The sequence below is a fragment of the Erythrolamprus reginae genome, chromosome 6 (assembly GCF_031021105.1).
Source record: "Erythrolamprus reginae isolate rEryReg1 chromosome 6, rEryReg1.hap1, whole genome shotgun sequence".
NCBI classification, from domain to species: Eukaryota; Metazoa; Chordata; class Lepidosauria; order Squamata; family Dipsadidae; genus Erythrolamprus; species Erythrolamprus reginae.
Genome location: NC_091955.1, coordinates 12295979 through 12320758, shown reverse-complemented (window position 1 = coordinate 12320758; position 24780 = coordinate 12295979). Strand labels below are relative to the sequence as shown.

General features: G+C 44.8%; 1 protein-coding gene across 2 annotated transcripts in view; it reads right to left on the bottom strand.

The window, feature by feature from the left end:
- WNT7B (Wnt family member 7B) overlaps positions 1-24780 on the bottom strand; it is a 170582-nt gene that overhangs the window by 27941 nt on the left and 117861 nt on the right. For both annotated transcript variants that reach the window (XM_070755259.1, XM_070755258.1), the window contains one exon: positions 20798-21024. In XM_070755259.1, the coding sequence (XP_070611360.1) occupies positions 20798-21024 (227 nt within the window). The remainder of the gene's footprint in view (positions 1-20797; positions 21025-24780) is intronic.

Below are 24780 nucleotides of genomic sequence, written 5' to 3'. Positions count from 1 at the left end.
ATCCTGTGCCACAACTACCACCTACCAGTGATAAAGAACTGTTGGGATCATAAACCTGAGAAAGTAGTTGAAAACAAACAGGCCAAAATTCAAACTGACAAGGTTTTGGAACACAACACACTGGACCTCGTGATTGTGGAAAAGAAAAAAAGTGTGGATCATACTAGGTGACAGTTGAATTGATGAAAAACAACAAGAAAAACTTAGCAGATATCAGGATCTTAAAATCGAACTACAATGCCTCTGGTGTAAACCAGTACAGGTGGTCCTAGTGGTAATTGGCACATTGAGTTCTGTGCCAAAAGACCTCAGCCGGCATTTGTAAACAATAAACATTGGCAAAATCACGATCTGTCACTTGCAAAAGGCCACCGTGCTTGGACCTGCGCGCATCATACGAAAATACATCACACAGTGCTAGACGCTTGGGAACTGTTCAGCTTGTGATATTGTGATACAAAATCCAGCATATAAATCTTGTTTGCAGTGTATTAGTGTTCTTTGTGATGATGAAGATGATGATGATGATGATGATGATGATGATAATAATAATAATAATAATAATAATAATAATAATAATAGCATAGTGATGGCTTTGGATAACATGTATCTGAATACATCCCATCAACATGCGTGTGTTTGCCAAGGGACCGCACTGATTGGCTCAGATGGGACGGGAGCTGTATGAAAGCGGGAATTTAGAGCCCTGCTATTGGCTGCTGCCTCTGACAGCCAGCTATAAAAGAGGTGTCAATCACGACAAAGCCACTGGCTGTTTTTAGGACCTATTCACACTGTTGTTGCGGTTATTCTGTTAAGCCTTAATGAAGGCTAGTTTTGATTCGCATCCTGGCTCACCCCAGTTATTTCTCCCTCTGTCACCTTGCAGATTTAATAAATTCATGTATCATAAGGACAAAAAAGAAGCAATTAATTTATATTTTCCGCTCATACGATGCATTTGAGATCATGTCTATTCAAAACATAATATATATTTATATATACAGTGGTACCTCTACTTATGAACTTAATTCGTTCCGTGACCAGGTTCTTAAGTAGAAAAGTTTGTAAGAAGAAGCGATTTTTCCCATAGGAATCAATGTAAAAGCAAATAATGTGTTTGATTGGGGAAACCACAGGAAGGGTGGAGGCCCAGTTTTCTCCCAGGAGATTCCTAGAGAGGCCCCATGGAGGCTTCTCCCTGCCTTTTCCGGCCCTGTTTCCTCCCAGGAGATTCTTAGAGAGGCCCCACAGAGGCTTCTCCCAGCCTTTTCCGGCCCTGATTACTCCCAGGAGATTCTTAGAGAGGCCTCACAGAGGCTTCTCCCTGCCTTTTCCGGCCCTGTTTCCTCCCAGGAGATTCTTAGAGAGGCCCCACAGAGGCTTCTCCCTGCCTTTTCCGGCCCTGCTTCCTCCCAGGAGATTCTTAGAGAGACCCCACAGAGGCTTCTCCCTGCCTTTTCCGGCCCTGTTTCCTCCCAGGAGATTCTTAGAGAGGCCCAACAGAGGCTTCTCCCTGCCTTTTCCGGCCCTGTTTCCTCCCAGGAGATTCTTAGAGAGGCCCCACAGAGGCTTCTCCCTGCCTTTTCCGGCCCTGATTCCTCCCAGGAGATTCTTAGAGAGGCCCCACAGAGGCTTCTCCCTGCCTTTTCCGGCCCTGCTTCCTCCCAGGAGATTCTTAGAGAGGCCCCACAGAGGCTTCTCCCTGCCTTTTCCGGCCCTGTTTCCTCCCAGGAGATTCTTAGAGAGGCCCCAGAGAGGCTTCTCCCTGCCTTTTCCGGCCCTGTTTCCTCCTAGGAGATTCTTAGAGAGGCCCCACAGAGGCTTCTCCCTGCCTTTTCCGGCCCTGTTTCCTCCCAGGAGATTCCTAGAGAGGCCCCACAGAGGCTTCTCCCTGCCTTTTCCGGCCCTGCTTCCTCCCAGGAGATTCTTAGAGAGGCCCCACAGAGGCTTCTCCCTGCCTTTTCCGGCCCTGTTTCCTCCCAGGAGATTCTTAGAGAGGCCCCAGAGAGGCTTCTCCCTGCCTTTTCCGGCCCTGCTTCCTCCCAGGAGATTCTTAGAGAGGCCCCACAGAGGCTTCTCCCTGCCTTTTCCGGCCCTGTTTCCTCCCAGGAGATTCTTAGAGAGGCCCCAGAGAGGCTTCTCCCTGCCTTTTCCGGCCCTGTTTCCTCCTAGGAGATTCTTAGAGAGGCCCCACAGAGGCTTCTCCCTGCCTTTTCTGGCCCTGTTTCCTCCCAGGAGATTCCTAGAGAGGCCCCACAGAGGCTTCTCCCGGCCTTTTCCGGCCCTGATTCCTCCCAGGAGATTCTTAGAGAGGCCCCACAGAGGCTTCTCCCTGCCTTTTCCGGCCCTGTTTCCTCCTAGGAGATTCCTAGAGAGGCCCCACAGAGGCTTCTCCCTGCCTTTTCCGGCCCTGTTTCCTCCCAGGAGATTCCTAGAGAGGCCCCATGGAGGTTTCTCCCTGCCTTTTCCGGTTACAGTTTTGGAGGCTCAGGTTCTTAAGAAGAAAATGGTTCTTGAGAAGAGGCAAAAAAATCTTGAACACCCGGTTCTTATCTAGAAAAGTTTGTAAGTAGAGGCGTTCATAGGTAGAGGTACCACTGTCTTCGACTTGAATTTTAAAAGACAAGCCTGTGAAGCTCAGTCCTAAGTCAATCTTAACTGGAGACCTAAAATTTAAAGAGGAGAATTCTGTTCAAGCCACTTCGGGATTCAAGGTTTACTGAAATGTACACTGCTAACCTTGGACGGGGGTGGAGCCACATTCTTGCAGGTGCCTCGTGGCTTGGAACATGGAATAAAGATGGCACAGGTGATGGATAGTTTAGAGCAGTGATTTTCAACCTTTCTTGAGCCGCGGCACATTTTTTACATTTACGAAACCCTGGGGCACATTGAGCAGGGGGGGGCTGCTAAAAAAAGTTTGGACAAAAAAATTCTCTCCCTCTCTCTCTTCCTCCCTTTTGCTCTATTTCTCTCTCCCTCCCTCTTTCTCTCCCTTCATCTTTCTTTCTTTCTCTTCCTTCCTTCCTCTCTCTTTTGCTTTCTCTCTCCCTCCCTCCCTCTATGTCTTTCTCTCTCTCTCCTTCCCTCCCCCTCTCTCTCTCTTGCTTGCTTTCTCTCTCTTACTCTCTCTTTCTTTCTCTCTTTCTTTTTCTTGTTCTCTTTCTCTCTCTCTTGTTCTTTCTCTCTCTCTTGCTCTCTCTCTCTCTCTCGCTTTCTTTTTCTCTTTCTTTCTTTCTTTCTTTCTTTCTCTCTCTCTTCCTTTCTCTCTCTGTGCTTTGCGGCACACCTGACCATGTCTTGCGGCACACTAGTGTGCCACGGCACACTGGTTGAAAAACACTGGTTTAGAGGATATATTAACCATTGAAAGAGTTAAGGCCAGGTTTCAGCCAAATACCTTAAACAGTTTCACTGCAGTAAATTTTTGAAATAGTCCTTTTTCATCGCTTTGAAGGCAGAGGCAGCAGAGATGAGAAAGAAACACTCATAATTCAGTGATTAGTCTATCCTGATTTGACAGAGCAGTGTGGGAAGCAACTCCAACTTAAAAATAAACACTTTCAAAAAACTATAAAAAGTGATTTTTTTAATTTCTCACTTGTCTGGGAATCCTGAACTAGCATATCCTCCCCACCCTCTCTCTCTTTCTTTCCCCTTCCTTCCTCCTTCTTTCTTTCTCTTCCTTCCTTCCTTCCTTCCCCCTCGCTTTCTCATTTTCTCTCTATTTTTTCTCCTCTCCTCCCTCCCTCCTTCCTTTTCTCTTTTTCTCTCTTTTCCCCCTTTCTCTTTTCCCCTCTCTTTCTTTATTCTCCTATCTTCCCTTCCTCTCTCCCTCCCTTTTTCCTTTTTCCTTTCTCTCTCTTCTTCCTCCCTCCCTCCCTCCCTTTCTCCTTCTCTCTCTCTCTCTCCCTCCCTCCCTTTTTTCTTTCTTCTTTCTCTCTCTTCTTCCTCCCTCCCTTCCTCCTTCCCTTTCTCCTTCTCTCTCTCTCCCTCCATCCCTTTTTCCCTTTTCCTTTCTCTCTCTTCTTCCTCCCTCCCCCCTTTCTCCTTTCCTTTCTCCTTCTCTCTCTTTCTTTCTCCTTCCGTCCCTTTTTCCTTTTTCCTTTCTCTCTCTTCTTCCTCCCTCCCTCCCTTTCTCCTTCTCTCTCTCTCTCTCCCTCCCTCCCTTTTTTCTTTTTTCTTTCTCTCTCTTCTTCCTCCCTTCCTCCTTCCCTTTCTCCTTCTCTCTCTCTTTCTCCTTCCCTCCCTTTTTCCTTTCTCCTTTCTCTCTCTTCTTCCTCCCTCCCTCCCTTTCTCCTTCCCTTTCTCCTTCTCTCTCTCTCTCCTTCCCTCCCTCCGTGTGTTGTTGTAATTGCTAGGACATTAAGAGGTTAGGCACAGCAGTTGGCAAGCAGTCCCATACTCACCATCTGCAAAAACTATCACGGGCACACAACGTTCACAAAAACTGCTCCATTTTGTTGTGTCCAACTCTAACTTAGCGACTGGGTGATGTCCAATGAATCAACTTAAGTCTGAGCTTGGTTTGCTGACAATATTTGTTGTATTTGGTTTTTCACAGTATTTTATTCATGGGTTGTTGGTTTTTTTAGCTTTTGTATAGTTTGTATCTTTCTATGATTGTCAACCACCTAGAGTTACCCTATGGTAAAATAGACAGCTTCTGCATTTTACGAAGGAAGGAAGGAAGGAAGGAAGGAAGGAAGGAAGGAAGGAAGGAGGGATGTAGGAGGGAGTGAAGAAAGGAAGGAGGGGGAAGGAAGGAAGGAAGGAGGGAGGGAGGGAAGGAAGGAAGGAAGGAGGGATGTGGGAGGGAGTGAAGAAAGGAAGGAGGGATGTAGGAGGGAGTGAAGAAAGGAAGGAGGGGGAAGGAAGGAAGGAAGGAGGGAGGGAGGGAAGGAAGGAAGGAGGGATGTGGGAGGGAGTGAAGAAAGGAAGGAAGGAAGGAGGGATGTAGGAGGGAGTGAAGAAAGGAAGGAGGGGGAAGGAAGGAAGGAAGGAGGGAGGGAAGGAAGGAAGGAAGGAGGGATGTGGGAGGGAGTGAAGAAAGGAAGGAGGAGGAAGGAAGGAGAGAGAAGGAAGGAAGGAAGGAAGGAAGGCAACAGGTTAATATAATTAAATGAAATGCAAAGCCAAAGAAAGACTGGAAAAGAAATTTCATGGATAATGTTCAGCTATTAGGCTGAAGAAAATGAGAGGTGAAAAATTCATGTAGTTCGGAGTTAAGTTAGACTTCACATCTCCAAGGAGCTCTGATTGGCAGAGGCTTAAATAACTTACTATTTTGTCATGGCTGGTTGTATCAGTTCAGACAGCCACCAATATCTCACCTCCCTGTGTTTCCCAGATGTGGAAAATAAATGGCAATGTCTGTAACAACCACAAAACAAAACCAGGAACAGCCACCAGCTCTATAAAGCCTGTTGTAGGCCTACCAAGCCATCTTCTGCTGCCTTTGTTATTATTTGTGAAACTGCTTTGATGGTCGATGTTCGACTAATATTTCGTGACATGGAAGCCGTCTCTCCAAATTTTGTACAGATCAATTCAGGCCCACCACAGAACATGGAAGTTTGAGAATCCATGTTGTATTGCTTCACCCTACCCGATTTCCGCTTGGGCTGAATTGAATTTCAAGGCGTGACATCAGATGAGAATTTGGCCTTACAACTTTTTGAGAAGTCTACGTACGGTGTGCAGATTTATTTATTTATTTATTTATTTATTTATTTATTTATTTACTTATTTACTTATTTACTTATTTACTTATTTACTTATTTACTTATTTTTCATTATTTATTTATTTATTTATTTATTTAAATTTGTATGCCCCCCCTCTCCGTAGACTCGGGGCGGCTCACAGCAGCAATAGAAAACAATGCATAATACAAATCTAATATTACAAAGTTAAAAACCCATAATTTAAAAAACATGCACACAACACACCATACATAAATTAGATAGGCCTGGGGAGGATATTTCAATTTCCCCATGCCTGACGGCAGCGGTGGGTTTTGAGAAGTTTACGAAAGGCAAGGAGGGTGGGGGCAATTCTGATCTCTGGGGGGAGTTGGTTCCAGAGGGCCGGGGCCGCCACAGAGAAGGCTCTTCCCCTGGGTCCCGCCAAATGACATTGTTTAGTCGACGGGACCCGGAGAAGGCCAACTCTGTGGGACCTAACCGGTCACTGGGATTCGTGCGGCAGAAGGCGGTCCCGGAGATATTCTGGTCCGATGCCATGAAGGGCTTTATAGGTCATAACCAACACTTTGAATTGTGACCGGAAATCGATTGGCAACCAATGCAGACTGCGGAGTGTTAGTGTAACATGGGCATACTTGGGAAGCCCATGATTGCTCTCGCAGCTGCATTCTGCACAATCTGAAGTTTCCGAACACTTTTCAGATGGCAAAAATGGTCCCAACAGGCCATTCTGGTAGGCCCGTTGGGACTGTTTTTTGCCATTCACAGACTCTGGAGGCTTTCCTGAAGCCTGGGCAGGGCAAAAAGGGCCTCTCCCCACCCTCAAAGGCTGAAAATCAGCTGGCCAGCACCCACATGCACGCCGGAACTCACCTACGGCAATGCTTTGTGTGCCCTCAGATACGGCTTCACCTGTGACACGCTTCCCATAGGTTCAGCATCATGGTTATACAGGCTTTTTCTTGTACTACAACAGTAACGAGGCCTATATGGTCAAAGCAAGCAATTCCTGACAAATTCTTGACAGAGAGAAATCCATGGGGGGAGGTATCATCAGTACGCTGATGATACCCAGCTTTACATCTCCACCCCATGTCCAGACAGTGAAGCAGTGGAAGTGATGTGCCGGTGCCTGGAGGCTGTTGGGGCCTGGATGGGTGTCAACAGACTCAAACTCAACCCAGACAAGACGGAGTGGCTGTGGGTTTTGCCTCCCAAGGACAATCCCACCTGTCCGTCCATCACCCTGGGGGGGGGAATTATTGACCCCCTCAGAGAGGGTCCGCAACTTGGGCGTCCTCCTCGATCCATAGCTCACATTAGAGAACCATCTTTCAGCTGTGGCGAGGGGGGCGTTTGCCCAGGTTCGCCTGGTGCAGCAGTTGCGGCCCTATTTGGACCGGGAGTCACTGCTCACAGTCACTCATGCCCTCATCACCTCGAGGTTCGACTACTGTAATGCTCTCTACATGGGGCTACCTTTGAAAAGTGTTCGGAAACTTCAGATCGTGCAGAATGCAGCTGCGAGAGCAGTCATGGGCTTCCCCAGGTATGCCCATTTTACACCAACACTCTGCAGTCTGCATTGATTGCCAATTGATTTCCGATGACAATTCAAAGTGTTGGTTATGACCTATAAAGCCCTTCATGGCATCGGACCAGAATATCTCAGAGACCGCCTTCTGCCACACGAATCCCAGCGACCGATTAGGTCCCACAGAGTGGGCCTTCTCCGGGTCCCGTCAACTAAACAATGTTGGTTGGCGGGCCCCAGGGGAAGAGCCTTCTCTGTGGCGGCCCCGACTCTCTGGAACCAGCTCCCCCCCAGAGATTAGAACTGCCCCTACCCTCCTTGCCTTCCGTAAACTCCTTAAAACCCACCTTTGTCGTCAGGCATGGGGGAACTGAGATATCTCCTATACAATTGATGTATGGTATGCTTGTATGTATGTCTGTTTAATAATGGGGTTTTTAAATACTTTAAATTGTAAATTATTAGATTTGTCATGAACTGTTTTTATTGTGTTGTGAGCCGCCTCGAGTCTACGGAAAGGTAGATTAGATAAATAAATAGACCCCGAGTCTATTTATTTATCTAATAAATTAATAAATACAGTGATACCTCGTCTTACAAACGCCTCGTCATACAAACTTTTTGAGATACAAACCCGGGGTTTAAGATTTTTTTGCCTCTTCTTACAAACTATTTTCACCTTACAAACCCTTCCGCCACTGGGATGCCCCACCTCCGGACTTCCCTTGCCAGTGAAGTGCTCGTTTTTACGATGCTGCGATTCCCCTGCTGGGATTCCCCTGCAGCATCGAAAAAACACAGAAGTCCGGAGATGGGGTTTCCCATGGAGGGGAGCCTCAGGGGAATCCCAGCAGCGCAAAAATGGGCGCTTCGGCTGGCAAAGGGGGTGAATTTTGGGCTTGCACACATTAATCGCTTTTCCATTGATTCCTATAGGAAACATGGTTTCATCTTACAAACTTTTCACCTTAAGAACCTCGTCCCGGAACCAATTAAGTTTGTAAGACAAGGTGTCACTGTAAATCGCTTGGCTAAAGTTAACTAGGCACTCAGCAATTCTGTGACTTTTTATACCTAATTGCCAGTTGCACTTGAAGTTCATCTGGTTGTGTCAAAGACCTCAGAAATCATTTACACTGGTTGACACAGACGGGCTGAAAGCTCTCCGATTCCTTTCCTAAAGAACGAGGCCTACCCATAATAAAAATGGTATTTAGGGTGGGAATTAATCTGTCAGCTGCCTTGCTATTTTTCAGCTACCGATTTCCTTATTTGACTAGGCATAATAAATGGATCGCAGAACAGTTTATTTTCTTGAAATTAATGTTTAATTTGCAGCCCTTCTGTGTATTTTGAGATAATAAATCTTTTTTATACAATACAGCTCGCTGCGTGAACGTTGCATAAACGTCTCCTAGACAGCTTCCAGCTTTGGCTGGGACAGTGTGAGGGCAATGTGATTGTGTGGTTGCCTTGCAAATCATACCCCCTGGGTTTTGGCTTATGGAACGTATGATTTACTAAATAGGACAGATGTTGAGGTAAAGGCAAGCATGGAAAAGATGCTTTGAATTGTAATTCCATTATTTAGCATTTCCCACCCGGTATCAAGAAATGGACGAGGACTCGGGGGTAGGCAGAGTTGCCTTTTCTATCACATTATTATTATTATTATTATTATTATTATTATTATTATTATTATTAATTAGATTTGTATGCCGCCCCTCTCCACAGACTCGGGGCGGCTCACAACAACAATAAAGCAATGTGCAACAAATCTAATAATTTAAAAATGTGGACTCCAACTCCCAGACTTCCTGAGCTAGCATGATTGGCTCAGGAATTCTGGGAGTTGAAGTCCACAAGTCATAGAAGAGCCAACTTCTATACAAAACAGTATACAATGACAAATCTAATATTAAAAGTCTATAATAATAAATCTAACATTAAAAGTCTAAAAACCCCATTGTTTAAAAACCATACATACAACACACCATACATAAAACTACATAGGCAAGGGGAGATATCTCAGTTCCCCCATGCCTGACGGCAGAGGTGGGTTTTAAGGAGTTTACGAAAGGCAAGGAAGGTGGGGGCAATCCTAATCTCCGGGGGGAGCTGCTTCCAGAGGGTTGGGGCCACCATAGAAAAGGCTCTTCCCCTGGGTCCCACCAGCCGACATGGGGCTACCTTTGAAAAATGTTCGGAAACTTCAGATCGTGCAGAATGCAGCTGCGAGAGCAATCATGGGCTTTCCCAAATATGCCCATGTTACACCAACACGCCACAGTCTGCATTGGTTGCCGATCAGTTTCCGATCACAATTCAAAGTGTTGGTTATGACCTATAAACCCCTTCATGACACCGGACCAGATTATCTCAGGGACCGCCTTCTGCTGCACGAATCCCAGCGACCAGTTAGGTCCCGTCAACTAAACAATGTCGCTTGGCGGGACCCAGGGGAAGAGCTTTCTCTGTGGCGGCCCTGGCCCTCTTGAACCAACTCCCCCCAGAGATTAGAATTGCCCCCACCCTCCTTGTCTTTCGTAAGCTACTTAAAATCCACCTCTGCCCTCAGGCATAGGGGAATTGAGATCCTCTTTCCCCCTAGGCCTTTACAATTCTATGCATGGTATGTATGTATGTATGTTTGGTTTTTATATTAATGGGTTTTTAATCGTTTTTAGTATTAGATTAGTATTGTACACTGTTTTATTGTTGCTGTTAGCCACTCCGAGTCTCCGGAGAGGGGCGGCATACAAATCCAATAAATAAATAAATAATAAATAAATTGTTTAGTCAATGGGACCCGGAGAAGGCCAACTCTGTGGGACCTAACCGGCCGCTGGGATTTGGTGCACTTATGCACGCCCCTTACTGACCTCTTAGGAATCGGGAGACGTCAACAGTGGATAGTCTAAGGGTAAAGTTTTGGGGGTTAGGTGATGATACTACAGAGTCCGGTAAGTGAGTTATGTATGTCCACTTAATTGGCTATCCTGGAATGCCCATGCCAACAGTCCTCATGTAATTTGGGGCAACTGCAAAGGAGGAAATTAAACTTGAATGATGATAGATGTCCTAAAATAGCCAATGTGCTGCAGGTCACACTTGTACCCTGGCCATTGATAGCGTAGGCTCCTTGCTGGCTGCCGTTACTCTAATATTAGAGTACATTAACTACATTATAACCCGTCATTTCCTCGGGGGTTATTGCACAGGGCACCACTGACAATTACGGAGGTATAAATAATCAGGAAGGAGAAGGCATCCAGCCTTGAATATTAATAGTAGGAAAGAACAGGTCTTGACATATCTTGCTTATTTTGCTCAAGAAGCCTTTGGCAGCTCCCGTTCAAGTCAAGACACAGCAAAGTGCTGAAGGCAAACAGAGTTCAGACAGTTTGGCCTAATTAACCCCTAAAGAGCTGAACAAAGTAGTTAAGGAAACCTGACAACGGTTTGATGTGAGCTTGAGTGAAGAGGAAAGAGTCTGTCTTTGACTCTTCTGCTGCAGAAACAAAGAAACATAGAAGACTGACGGCAGAAAAAGACCTCATGGTCCATCTAGTCTGCCCTTATACTATTTCCTGTATTTTATCTTACAATGGACATATGTTTATCCCAGGCATGTTTAAATTCGGTTACTGTGGATTTACCAACTACGTCTGCTGGAAGTTTGTTCCAAGGATCTACGACTCTTTCAGTAAAATAATATTTTCTCACGTTGCCTTTGATCATTCCCCCAACTAACTTCAGATTGTGTCCCCTTGTTCTTGTGTTCACTTTCCTATTAAAAACACTTCCCTCCTGAACCTTATTTAACCTTTTAACATATTTAAATGTTTCGATCATGTCCCCCCTTTTCCTTCTGTCCTCCAGACTGTACAGATGGAGTTCATGAAGTCTTTCCTGATACGTTTTATGCTTAAGACCTTCCACCATTCTTGTAGAAACATAGAAACATAGAAGTCTGACGGCAGAAAAAGACCTCATGGTCCATCTAGTCTGCCCTTATACTATTTTCTGTATTTTATCTTAGGATGGATATATGTTTATCCCAGGCATGTTTAAATTCAGTTACTGTGGATTTATCTACCACATCTGCTGGAAGTTTGTTCCAAGGATCTACTACTCTTTCAGTAAAATAATATTTTCTCATGTTGCTTTTGATCTTTCCCCCAACTAACTTCAGATTGTGTCCCCTTGTTCTTGTGTTCACTTTCCTATTAAAAACACTTCCCTCCTGGACCTTATTTAACCCTTTAATATATTTAAATGTTTCGATCATGTCCCCCCTTTTCCTTCTGTCCTCCAGACTATACAGATTGAGTTCATGAAGTCTTTCCTGATACGTTTTATGCTTAAGACCTTCCACCATTCTTGTAGCCCGTCTTTGGACCCGTTCAATTTTGTCAATATCTTTTTGTAGGTGAGGTCTCCAGAACTGAACACAGTATTCCAAATGTGGTCTCACCATCATTCTATATAGTGGGATCATAATCTCCCTCTTCCTGCTTGTTATACCTCTAGCTATGCAGCCAAGCATCCTACTTGCTTTCCCTACCGCCTGACTGCACTGTTCACCCATTTTGAGACTGTCAGAAATCACTACCCCTAAATCCTTTTCTTTTGAAGTATTTGCCAACACTGAACTGCCAATACAATACTCAGATTGAGGATTCCTTTTCCCCAAGTGCATTATTTTACATTTGGAAACATTAAACTGCAGTTTCCATTGCTTAGACCATTTATCTAGTAAAGCTAAATCATTTACCATATTACAGACGCCTCCAGGAATATCAACCCTATTGCACACTTTAGAGTCATCGGCAAATAGGCAAACCTTCCCTACCAAACCTTCCCCTATGTCACTCACAAATATATTAAAAAGAATAGGACCCAGAACAGATCCTTGTGGCACACCGCTTGTAACCTGACTCTGCTCAGAATACTCGCCATTAACAATAACTCTCTGATGTCTACGCTTCAGCCAGCTGCAAATCCATTGAACTATCCAGGGATTAAGTCCAATCTTCACTAATTTATCTATCAGCTCTTTATGTGGCCCGTCTTTGGACCCGTTCAATTTTGTCAATATCTTTTTGTAGGTGAGGTCTCCAGAACTGAACACAGTATTCCAAATGTGTAGCTCCTGGATCCACAAATGTGATGAGGGTTCCACCCCTGAATTGAAGCCCGTGGATCTTAAAGTTGCCAAGATTGTGATTGTCAAAACAGCTGTAGCTGTAAAACACGATTTGAGTATTGCCCATAAGATCATATGCTGCAACGTCCTACCAGTCAATGACTACTTCAGCTTCAACCGCAACAACACAAGAGCACGCAACAGATTCAAACTTAATACGAACTGCTCCAAACTTGACTGTAAAAAATATGATTTCAACAATCGAGTTATCGAAGCGTGGAACTCATTACCGGACTCAATTATGTCATCCCCTAACCCCCAACATTTCTCCCTTAGACTCTCCACGATTGACCTCTCCAGGTTCCTAAGAGGCCAGTAAGGGGCGTACATAAGTGCATTGGCGTGCCTTTCGTCCCCTGTCCAATTGTCTTTCCTTTCTTTCACCTATCTTATATATTCTCTTCCTTTCATATATCCTCTCCTCTAAGTTCACTTTCACCCTCTTTTATATTATCACATGTCTATTTTTCTTCCTATGTATTTGTGTATTGGACAAATGAATAAATAGATAGATAGATAGATAGATAGATAGATAGATAGATAGATAGATAGATAGATAGATAGATAGCAGCAGTGAAGGGCTATTAAAATTTTAAACTACCACAATATGGGCGTGGCTTGTTTCATGGGCGTGGCTTGGTGGCCACGTGACCAGGTGGGAGTGGCTTGACAATCAAATGACTTGAGCAAGGGTTTTCCAAGAACCTCAAAACTGTCCCCATGTCAATGGACTCAAAACAAGCAGGTCATCGAATTCACCCACATCCTAGAAGGGAGCGGCTATAGAACAGGGAAATGGCAGAAACAACTCACTTAGAATTTGGAAAGCACATTTTGAGCATTGTCACGAAGGGGCCTTTGTGATTAAAATGGCCACTCACAAAATAATCACTTACTCAAAGGCAACAATCTAAAGTGTTCTTGCTACTTTCACAGCCTGAGTGTGAATATCCCAAAATGTTCCATTTCACATAACAGTCTTAATCCTCCTTCTTCATTATTATTATTATTATTAATAATAATAATAATAATAATAATAATAATAATAATAATAATAATAATAGATTTGTATGCCGCCACTCTGCAGAATCGGGGCGGCTCACAACAGTAATAAAAAACAGTATAACAATGGAACAAATCTAATAATAAAAATTATATAAAACCCCCAACAATTAAAAACCATACAGCACATACATACCAAACATAAAATATAAGAAAGCCTGGGGGAGATGTCTTAGTTCCCCCATGCCTGGCGATATAGATGGGCATAGTTCCCTCTAAGCTGAGCAGTGAGCAATCGCTCACTTAAAAATCGTCATCAACTCAGAGTTTTCCAAACCTGCCCAGAAGCTGAGAGGGAAAGAGTGAGAGGGAAGGAGAGAGAGAGGAAGAGAGAGAAACAGATAGAAAAAAGAGAGGAAGGGAAAGAGAAAGAAAAAGAATGGGAGTAAGGAAGAGAGAAAGACAATCAAAATCTAGTTTGAAACTAGCTCAACTATTTAAGTGGCATTTTGATATTGTTAGAGTTGCCCTATTATGAGCTCACTGTTATAGACACACAGTACAGTATTTTATTTTGAAATTCTCTGAGGCAAAACAGGGTGGGGTTTTTGTTTGTTTGTTTGTTTATTTAATATTTCTGTGCCGCCCAGTCCCAAAGGGACTGCCGCTCAGACACTATACTTTTCCGCCCCCCCCCCCAAAATTAGAGGGAACACTGTAGGTGGGTCTTGAGTAACTTGCGAAAGACAAGGAGGGTGGGGGCCGTTCTAATCTCCAGGGGGAGTTGATTCCAGAGGGCCGGGGCCGCCACAGAGAAGGCTCTTCCCCAAAATTTCCCAAATTAATTAGACTTGGATTTAGGATTTAGGATTTAGGATTTAGGATTTAGGATTTAGGATTTAGGATTTAGGATTTAGGATTTAGGATTTAGGATTTAGGATTTAGGATTTAGGATTTAGGATTTAGGATTTAGGATTTAGGATTTAGGATTTAGGATTTAGGATTTAGGATTTAGACCAGACTAGACTTGACTAGACAAAAGAATAGAATCTGGAAGGGACCTTGGAGGTCTTCTAGTCCAGCCCCCTGTTCAAGCAGGAGAACCTATACAATCTCAGACGAGTGAACTTCCATTCTCTTCTTAAAAGCCTTCATTGATGAGCTGCCACCCCACCACCACCCCGATTTCTGAAGGCAAGTCGTTCCATTGGTTAATTGTCCTCCCTCTTACGAGGTTTCTCCTCCATTCCAGGTCGCTTCTCTGTTTGATCGGCTTCCAACCATTTTTTCTCGTCCTGCCCTCCGGTGCTTTGGGAGAATAATCTGACCCCCTCTTCTTTGTGGCAGCCCTTCAAACATTTGGGAAGTCTTGCTGATCCCCCCCCCCCATGCACACACACAAAAGTGCGGGAATAGAGGCATCCAAATAGGAAAATTGGCTTGTAAGAAGAGGCTCTAAGGTTAGGTTGGCCGTTGAGTTGCAAAAACCAGGCAGTCAAAAATGAGGAGACCCTCTCGCTCCCCCTCATAGTGGCAGATACACATGCATAGCCCATAAAATCATCTGCTACAATGTCCTCCCTGTCAACGACTACTCCAGCTTCAACCCCAACAACACATGAGCACACAACAGATTCAAACTTAATGTAAACCGCTCCAAACTTGACTGCAAAAAATATGACTTTAGTAATCGAGTGGTCGAAGCATGGAACTTATTACCAGACTCTGTAGTGTCATCCCCTAACCCTCAAAACTTTACCCTTAGATTATCCACAGTTTTCCTCTCCCGATTCCTAAGAGGTCAGTAAGGGGCATGCATAAGTGCACCAGCGTGCCTTCCGTCCCCTGTCCTAATGTCTCTTTATGTTTTACTAGCTTCATGAACATGAACTCTATTATTCCCAATGACTATTTCTTCTATATTTATTTATTTATTTATTTATTTATTTATTTATTTATTGATTGATTGATTGATTGATTGATTGATTGATTGATTGGATTTGTATGCCGCCCCTCTCCGTAGACTCGGGGCGGCTAACAACAGTAATAAAAAAGATCATATAAATCCAATATTAAAACAACTAAAAAACCCTTATTGTAAAACCAAACATCCCTACAAACAAACATAACATGCATAAATTGTAGAAGCCTAGGGGGAAAGAATATCTCAATTCCCGCATGCCTGACGGCAGAGGTGGGTTTTAAGGAGCTTACGAAAGGCAAGGAGGGTGGGAGCTGTTCTAATCTCCAGGGGGAGTTGGTTCCAGAGGGCCGGGGCCGCCAAAGAGAAGGCTTTTTCCCTGGGCCCCGCCAAACGACATTGTTTTGTTGACGGGACCCGGAGAAGGCCCACTCTGTGGGACCTAACTGGTCACTGGGATTCATGCGGCAGAAGGCGGTCTCGTAGATACCCTGGTCCGGTGCCATGAAGGGCTTTATAGGTGATGACCAACACTTTGAATTGTGCCCAGAAACTGATCAGCAACCAATGCAGACTGCAGAGTGTTGGTGTTACATGGGCATTTTTGGGAAAGCACATGATAGATCTCGCAGCTGCATTCTGCACGATCTGAAGTTTCCGAAAACTTTTCAGAGGTAGCCCCAGGTAGAGAGCATATTATTTCCAATGTTTTTCTAATCTTTTATTCATGTTCTATTATTACTATTTTCACCTGAAAATAAGACAGCGTCTTATTGCTCCCAAAGATGTGCTACGTCTTATTTTCAGGAGATGTCTTATTTTTTTTAATGAATTGTATCCTGTATCCTGCTGCAGCAAAAACGCATCCAAACAGGCAGCCGCATGTTGGATGCGTGTTGGATGTGTTTTAAATCTGATTGATGCAGTGTTTTGGGATGCAGTTTATGGACAGCAGTGTTATATACAGGGTATATACAGGGTGTGTTCCAAAAGTAATGCAATTATTATTACTTTAAATTTTTTAAAATTTTAAATTTATTGAACAGATTTGCACAAACACTAAAAATTATTCAAAGTACTGTCCTTGGGCCTCTACACATTTTTTTCCAGCGACTCTGTTATGACCGGAACGCACTCTGGAATGCGTCTTCGGGGACCTCTCGCAAGATCTTCGTCACGGCTGATTGGATCTCTTCTATTGGCAAAAAACGTGCCTTGCCACAATGCGCTACAAGTCCGCAAGTTCCTGGCCAAACACCAGGTGCCAACGCTGCCCCAACCCCCACCCACTATAGTCCTGATGTTGCCCCAGCAGACTTCTTTTTGTTCCCAGCCCCGAAAGGATCCCATTTTTCATCCATAGAAGAGATCCAATCAGCCGTGACGAAGACCTTGCAAGAGGTCCCTGAAGACGCCTTCCAGGGCGCGTACTGGTCATGGCAGAGTCACTGGAAAAAAATGTGTAGAGGCCCAAGGACAGTACTTTGAAGAATTTTAAGTGTTTGTGCAAATCTCTTCAATAAATTACTTTAAAAAAATTGCAGTATTTTTGGAATGCACCCTATATGTTCTGTTTGGGAATGCTGCGAAATGAAACGTCTCCCATGTCTTACTTTCGGGGGATGCCTTATATTAGGCAATTCTACGAAACCTCGCCTATGTCTTAATAATAATAATTAATTAATAATAATTTATTGGATTTGTATGCCGCCCCTCTCTGCAGACTCGGGGCGGCTAACAACAATAATAAACACAACATGTACAATCCAATAATAAAAACAACTAAAACCCCCGATTATAAAACCAAACATACACACAAACATACCATGCATAACTTGTAATGGCCTAGGGGGAAGGAATATCTCAACTCCCCCATGCCTGGTGGTATAAATGAGTCTTGAGTAGTTTACGAAGGACAGGTAGGGTGGGGGCAGTTCTAATCTCCGGGGGGAGTTGGTTCCAGAGGGCCGGGGCTGCCACAGAGAAGGCTCTTACTTTTGGGGGTGACTTATTTTCGGGGAAACAAGGTATGATTATATCTTCACCTACCTACACTACGTACTAGACAAAACAAATAAATAAATAAAACTTCTGTATTTTTCCCCCAGCGGGCCTGGAGAAGGAGAGATTTGAAAGGAATGCGGAGAGGTAGCTTCCTGAGTGACCTTGCAGCTCAAGAAAAAATGTGCCAACTGGGGTTCAGAGGGGATGTGTTACTTGAAACTCCGGCAGCCTAGAGGAAGAAAAATTCACCTTGATGTGGCTTCAGCGATGCACCTCGCTGGAATCTTGAGCTTTTTATTACCGCATCCAGCCAATGCCTTCCGAGACTCTCCTTCCCCTTTCACAGTAGCAAGCGACCTCTTTATCTTATCTCATCACCAATATATATATATATCTCATCACTCGCCTTCTGTCTGCGAGCGATGCAGCCAGCCTTTAACCCCTCCTGCTTTGCTAAGGCGTTCGACAATAATTCCACGGCTTATATTGCTTTCTGCTGATTTACAGCTTCAAAGCAATTGAGAGAGTAGGACTTGGGAGTTCTTTCTTCGCATGATGGATCTTGCCGTTGCCCCGACTTGCTGGCAATTGGGGTGTATGTGTGTTTGTGCCTTGATGGCATGTGGAAGAAACCGTTTCTGAGACAGCTCTTTGGAATTTGGGGATCGCAGCAATCTGGCACTGTTACACACATTGGCAAACTGGGGGGGACAGGACGGGAGGCCTGTTTATTTTATTTTTATTTATTTTATTTATTTGTTTTGGTGGTATACAAAGATATAATAATATTTATGTACGTAATACTAGTAAAAGAGGAGCATCGTGTATATAAATATTATAGGGGGTTTTGCTACTCTTTTTTTTCTACTTTTACTCCTTTTTAATTTTTTAAAAAATTTTCTTTTCTACTTACTTACTAAAAGGAATTATTATTAAATGGGCTAATTGGGACATATATGGTAAATTGTTTGGACTTCTTTTTCCCCTCCCAAATTGAGCCGCTCCGAGTCTCCGGAGATGGACGGCATACAAATCTAATTAATAATAATAATAATAATAATAATAATAATAATAATAAGAAGAAGAAGAAGAAGAAGAAGAAGAGGAAGAGGAAGAGGAAGAGGAATAGGAATAAGAATAGGAATAAGAATGCTAGTAATAAGAATGCTAATGTTAATGCTAATAATAAAAATAAAAAAATAATAAAAAATAACAACAACAACAACAACAACAATAATAATAATGGCAAAGAACTGGTGGGATCATAAGCCCGAAAAAGTGGTCGAAAATGAGCAAGCAAAACTACTGTGGGACTTCAGACTGATCGAATTCTGAAGCATAACACACCAGACATCCTGATTGTGGAGAAAAAGAAAGTATGGATCATCGACATCGCAATCCCAGGGGACAGCAGAATTGAGGAGAAGCAGCTAGAGAAATCAGTGAAATACGAAGATCTAAAAACCGAGCTGCAATGACTCTGGCATAAGCCTGTGAAAGTGGTCCCAGTGGTACTTGGCACGCTGGGCGCAGTACCAAAGGATCTCAGGGGACATTTGAAAACCATCAGAATTGACAAAATCTCCATCTGTCAATTGTAAAAGGCCGCTTTACTGGGATCGGCAAACATAATTCGCCGCTACATCACACAGTCCTAGGTGCTTGGGAAGCGCCCAACTGGTGATGAAATACAAAATCCAGCATAGTGATCTCGTTTGCTGTGTTGTATCGACATAATAATAATAATAATAATAATAATAATAATAATAATAATAATAATAATAATAATATTCTCTTGATCCCTGTAACAGCTAGACGAAATTTAGGATCTAGTTGATACGATTGGGAATTTTTGTTTCTTTCTTTTCTTTGTTAAAGGCCAACTAGCATAAAAGTAATGGTAAGAAATATACATGAAATTGACTTTAAGGAGATATGGAGAAGATTAAAGCACTACGGCCTAAATGATTACAGTGTTCCCTTGACTTTCGCGGGGGATGCGTTCCAAGACCGCCCGTGAAAGTCAAATTTCCGCGAAGCAGAGATGCGGAAGTAAATACACACAGTGGCCCACCAATTGTCCATGGAGATCATGAGCAGAAGGAGAAGGCAAGACCCTCCCTTTCCCTTGACCTCACCAACAAATGGTACCCAAGGGAATCCTGCCTGCCTCAACCAACATAGAGGCAGCACATGGACATCCATTTCAATAACCACTGATATGCTTGGCATCCATGAATCTGTCTAATCCTGCCTTGAAGCTATCCAGGCTGACAGCTGTCATGACCTCTTCTGGAAGTGAATTCCATAAACCAATGACCCTCTGGGTGAAGAAATATTTCCCTTTATTTGTCCTCGCTTTCTTACCTGTGAGCTTTAGGGAGGGCCCCCTCGTCCTAGTACTGTGTGGTAGAGAAAATATTTTTTCTCTATCCACCTTTTCTATCCCATGCATGATTTTATACACTTCGATCAAGTCACCCCTTAAACGCCGTCTTTCAAGGCTGAAGAGACCAAGGCCTTGCAACCTGGTTTCATAAGGAAGGCGCTCCATTTCCTTGATCATTCTTGTTGCCCTTTTTTGGATTGAAATATCGGATTGAAATATATCAGCAAGGTAGCTTTCCCATAATAGAAAACAAATATATTTTGCAATAAATAAGCATAACATCAACTTGTCATTAATAGTATTTATCCAGTTAAATATCAATGCCAGCAGTATGTAATGTGAGACAAAGGAACGGACAGAACCTCAGCATGAATAAAAGTTTCAAAGGCAAAATTATTTCTCATTTATCAAAACTGTCAAACTTGGTTTAAGATCTCGTTCTCTCTCTTCCTCCTTTTTAACAAATGGAGCCATGGAGGAAGGATATTAAAACCACTGTAGAGATAGTTCTCAATTTATGACCAGTCAGTCATCATTCAAACTTACGACCTACCTGAAAAAGGTCAAACCAGCCTGTTTCAGCATGGCTCTTCTTATGTTCTCTCTAGGAATCTCCAGGGAGGAAACAGGGGCGGAAAAGGTGGGGAGAAGCCTCCATGGGGCCTCTCTAGGAATCTCCTAGGAACCCTCCTTGTGGTTTCCCCAATCACACACATTATTGGCTTTCACATGGATTCCTATGGGAAAAATTGCTTCTTCTTACAAACTTTTCTACTTAAGAACCTAGACACGGAACAAATTAAGTTTGTAAGTGGAGGTACCACTGTATATTCTGAGGAAGGCCATGCCCTCTGATTTAATTCTTGGATGCCATTTGGAACCTTGACGGAAGGAAGGAAGGAAGGAAGGAAGGAAGGAAGGAAGGAAGGAAGGAAGGAAGGCAGAGAGGAAAAAAAATACTGTTGTGTTGAAAGAATGGCAGAAGACAAAATTGCCAAATATGGACCATTACTTTACAGAGAACCTTACCTACTCGAAGCTCTTGACCGAAGACCGTCTTCTCTCCCAGTGCAGAGCAGTTCCACCTGCCATATCGGAACTGGTACTGACATTCATTGATTCCCATCTGGGCCCCTTCTCCGATAACTATGATGGCATCAGGGCGGCTCTGGCAAATCGCTCGCTGCCGTGGGGCCAAGCCTGGAATCTTGTTGCAGATGATGTTTGCTCCCAAAGCCACCACCGATGACAAGGCTCTGCAGGAAAGCAGAAAAGCAGCGTGAGAATGACAGGAAGCCATTCATTCTACAGTGGCACTTCTACTTATGAACTTAATTCATTCCCGGATCAGGTACTTAAGTAGAAAAGTTTGTAAGAAGAAGCAATTTTCCCCATAGGAATCAATCTAAAAGCAAATCATGCGTGCAATTGGGGAAACCACAGGGAGGATGGAGACCCTGTTTCCTCCCAGAGAGATTCCTAGAGAGGCCCCACGGAGGCTTCTCCCTGCCTTTTCCAGCCCTGTTTTCTCCCAGGAGATTTCCAGAGAGGCCCAACAGAGGCTTCTCCCTACCCTTTCCGGCCCTGTTTCCTCCCAGGAGATTCCAAGAGAGGCCCCATGGAGGCTTCTCCCCAATTTTCTGACCTGTTTCCTCCCAGAAGATTCCTAGAGAGGCCCCATGGAGGCTTATTCCCACCTTTTCAACCCTGTTTCCTCCCAGGAGATTCCAAGAGAGGCCCCACGGAGGCTTGTCCCCGCCTTTTCCAGACCTGTTTTCTCCCAGAAGATTCCTAGAGAGGCCCCACGGAGGCTTCTTCCTGCCTTTTCCAGCCCTGTTTTCTCCCAGGAGATTTCCAGAGAGGCCCAACAGAGGCTTCTCCCTACCCATTCCGGCCCTGTTTCCTCCCAGAAGATTCCAAGAGAGGCCACATGGAGGCTTCTCCCCGACTTTTCTGACTTGTTTCCTCCCAGAAGATTCCTAGAGAGTCCCCACGGAGGCTTCCCTCTGCCCTTTCCAACCCTGTTTCCTCCCAGGAGATTCCAAGAGAGGCTCCATGGAGGCTTCTCCCCGACTTTTCTAACTTGTTTCCTCCCAGAAGATTCCTAGAGAGTCCCCACAGAGGCTTCCCTCTGCCCTTTCCAACCCTGTTTCCTCCCAGGATATTCCAAGAGAGTCCCCATGGAGGCTTCTCCCCACCTTTTCCAGACTTGTTTTCTTCCAGGAGATTCCTTCAGAGGCCCCACAGAGGCTTCTCTCTGCCTTTTCCAGCCCTGTTTTCTCCCAGGAGATTTCCAGAGAGGCCCAATAGAGGCTTTTCCCTACCCTTTCCGGCCCTGTTTCCTCCCAGAAGATTCCAAGAGAGGCCCCATGGAGGCTTCTCCCCGACTTTTCTGACTTGTTTCCTCCCAGAAGATTCCTAGAGAATCCCCACGGAGGCTTCCCTCTGCCCTTTCCAACCCTGTTTCCTGCCAGGAGATTCCAAGAGAGACCCCACGGAGGCTTCTCTCCACTTTTTCCAGCCCTGTTTCCTCCCAGGAAATTCCTTGAGAGGCCCCACGGAGGCTTCCCTCTGCCCTTTCCGACCCTGTTTCCTCCCAGGAGATTCCAAGAGAGGCCCCACAGAGGCTTCTCCCCACCTTTTCCAGCCCTGTTTCCTCCCAGGAGATTCCTAGAGAAGCCCACGGAGGCTTCTCCCCTCCATTTCCAGCCCTGTTTCCTCCCAGGAGATTCCTAGAGAGGCCCCACGGAGGCTTCTCCAGGCCTTTTCCGGTTACAGTTTCGAAGGCTTGGGTTTGTAAGTGGAAACTGGTTCTTGAGAACAAGCAAAAAAAATCTTGAACACCTGGTTCTTATCCAGAAAAGTTCGTAAGTAGAGGCATTCTTAGGTAGAGGTACCACTGTATTTCCTTGCTATGCCCAGCTGGCTGGAGATTGTCTACAGGCGATCATCTACTGTAGGGCTGTAAAATGGCTCCTGTAATTATGCTCACTTATCTCAACCTCTTTGTTCCGACAGTTGAGCTGGAAACCTTGTATGACTTTCGGGTAATGCCTGGTTGCCTCGGACCCGACTTAGCACATGTGATGCTTGTCTCACAAAATGTTGGCACTGTCGGTCTCATTTGGCCATAAAACAAGGAAGCGAGGAGTTACGAGAAGCAGATATTAAACTTTGATTTGGAATTTTTGGAAACACCGAAGTTTGCATTGAACACAGAGGGGTTTGGCTCAGCCTGGCTACAGAATGCAGGACGACTCTGCAAGTTCGTCCCTTCTAATTTTAAACCACAGCGCGCACACACACACACACACACACAAAGCAGGGAATGGCTTTATTTGACCAACATTCATGCTCATTATTATAAACGCGAAGTGGTGAATGATTAATAGGAGCTTGTAAGCATAAATTTCAGAGTCGGACCTGGAAAATGGTTTGCAAGCCGTCCAGAAATGCATCTCCAATGGTCAGTCGGAGAAGCGTTTTCGGTAATTGCAACAGACACATTTATAATTTTCATTCAAACCCTTCGCATACTGTGGTACATTGTCCCAGGCCCGAACGCATCCAAAACGGCGTTCCGATTCTTGGCTCCCCAACGGGATCTTTCCTCAGTTCATTTACCTTCAATTTATAAGGCTGTGGGTCTGGAAGATCCCACAATGCTCCTGGCAAAGGGGGAAAGCGAATTCTTGGAAACGAGACGCTTGGCTTAGCAGGACTCTTCTGCTGATCAAGCAGGGCTATAGTTTGGGAAGCAGACCTTGGTGTCATGCTAGCAAGGGCTTGAGTCAGCAAAACGCAATGCTTGGGAAAACCGAGGGAAGGGGAAGAAAGGGGGCACAATGGATACGGCGGGTGTACAGGATCCAGAAGATTGGGGGGGGTCCCAAAGGGGCTTTATTTCTCGAGAAGCAGCCGGAATTTCTGGCTTTTTCTTCGAAGATGTTTTGCTTCTCATCCAAAAAGCTTCTTCAGCTCTGACTGGATGGATGGGGAATGGAAGGATTTACAGTGGTACCTCTACCTAAGAATGCCTCTACTTACGAACTTTTCTAGATAGGAAACGGGCATTCAAGATTTTTTTTTTTTTGCCTCTTCTCAAGAACCATCTTCCACTTACAAACCCGAGCCTCCGAAACTGTAACCGGAAAAGGCAGGGAGAAGCCTCCGTGGGGCCTCTCTAGGAATCTCTTGGGAGGAAACAGGGCCGGAAAAGACAGGGAGAAGCGTCTGTGGGGCCTCTGTAGGAATCTCCTGGGAGGAAACAGGGCCGGAAAAAGAGGGGAGAAGCCTCCTTGGGGCCTCTCTAGGAATCTCCTGGAAGGAAACAGGGCCAGAAAAGACAGGGAGAAGCATCCATGGGGCCTTTCTAGGAATCTCCTGGGAGGAAACAGGGTTGGAAAAGGAGGGGAGAAGCCTCCTTGGGGCCTCTCTAGGAATCTCCTGGGAGGAAACAGGGCTGGAAAAGGAGGGGAGAAGCCTCTGTGGGGCCTTTCTAGGAATCTCCAGGAAGGAAACAGGGCCAGAAAAGACAGGGAGAAGCGTCCGTGGGGCCTTTCTAGGAATCTCCTGGGAGGAAACAGGGCTGGAAAAGAAGGGGAGAAGCCTCCTTGGGGCCTCTCTAGGAATCTCCTGGGAGGAAACAGGGCTGCAAAAGGCAGGGAGAAGTCTCTGTGGGGCCTTTCTAGGAATCTCCAGGAAGGAAACAGGGCCGGAAAAGGTGAGAAGACTCCATGGGGCCTCTCTAGGAATCTCCTGGGAAGAAACAGGGCCTCCACCCTCCCTGTGGTTTCCCCAATCGCACGCATTATTTGCTTTTACATGGATTCCTATGGGAATAATTGCTTCTTCTTACAAACTTCTCTACTTAAGAACCTGGTCACGGAACGAATTAAGTTAGTAAGTAGAGGTACCACAGTATATTCCTTGTAGCCAGCCAGTCATTTTCATTCTTTTAGAGGGTCTTTGACAATAATGGGCTGCTGGCCCCATGGGGGGAGACACAGTGG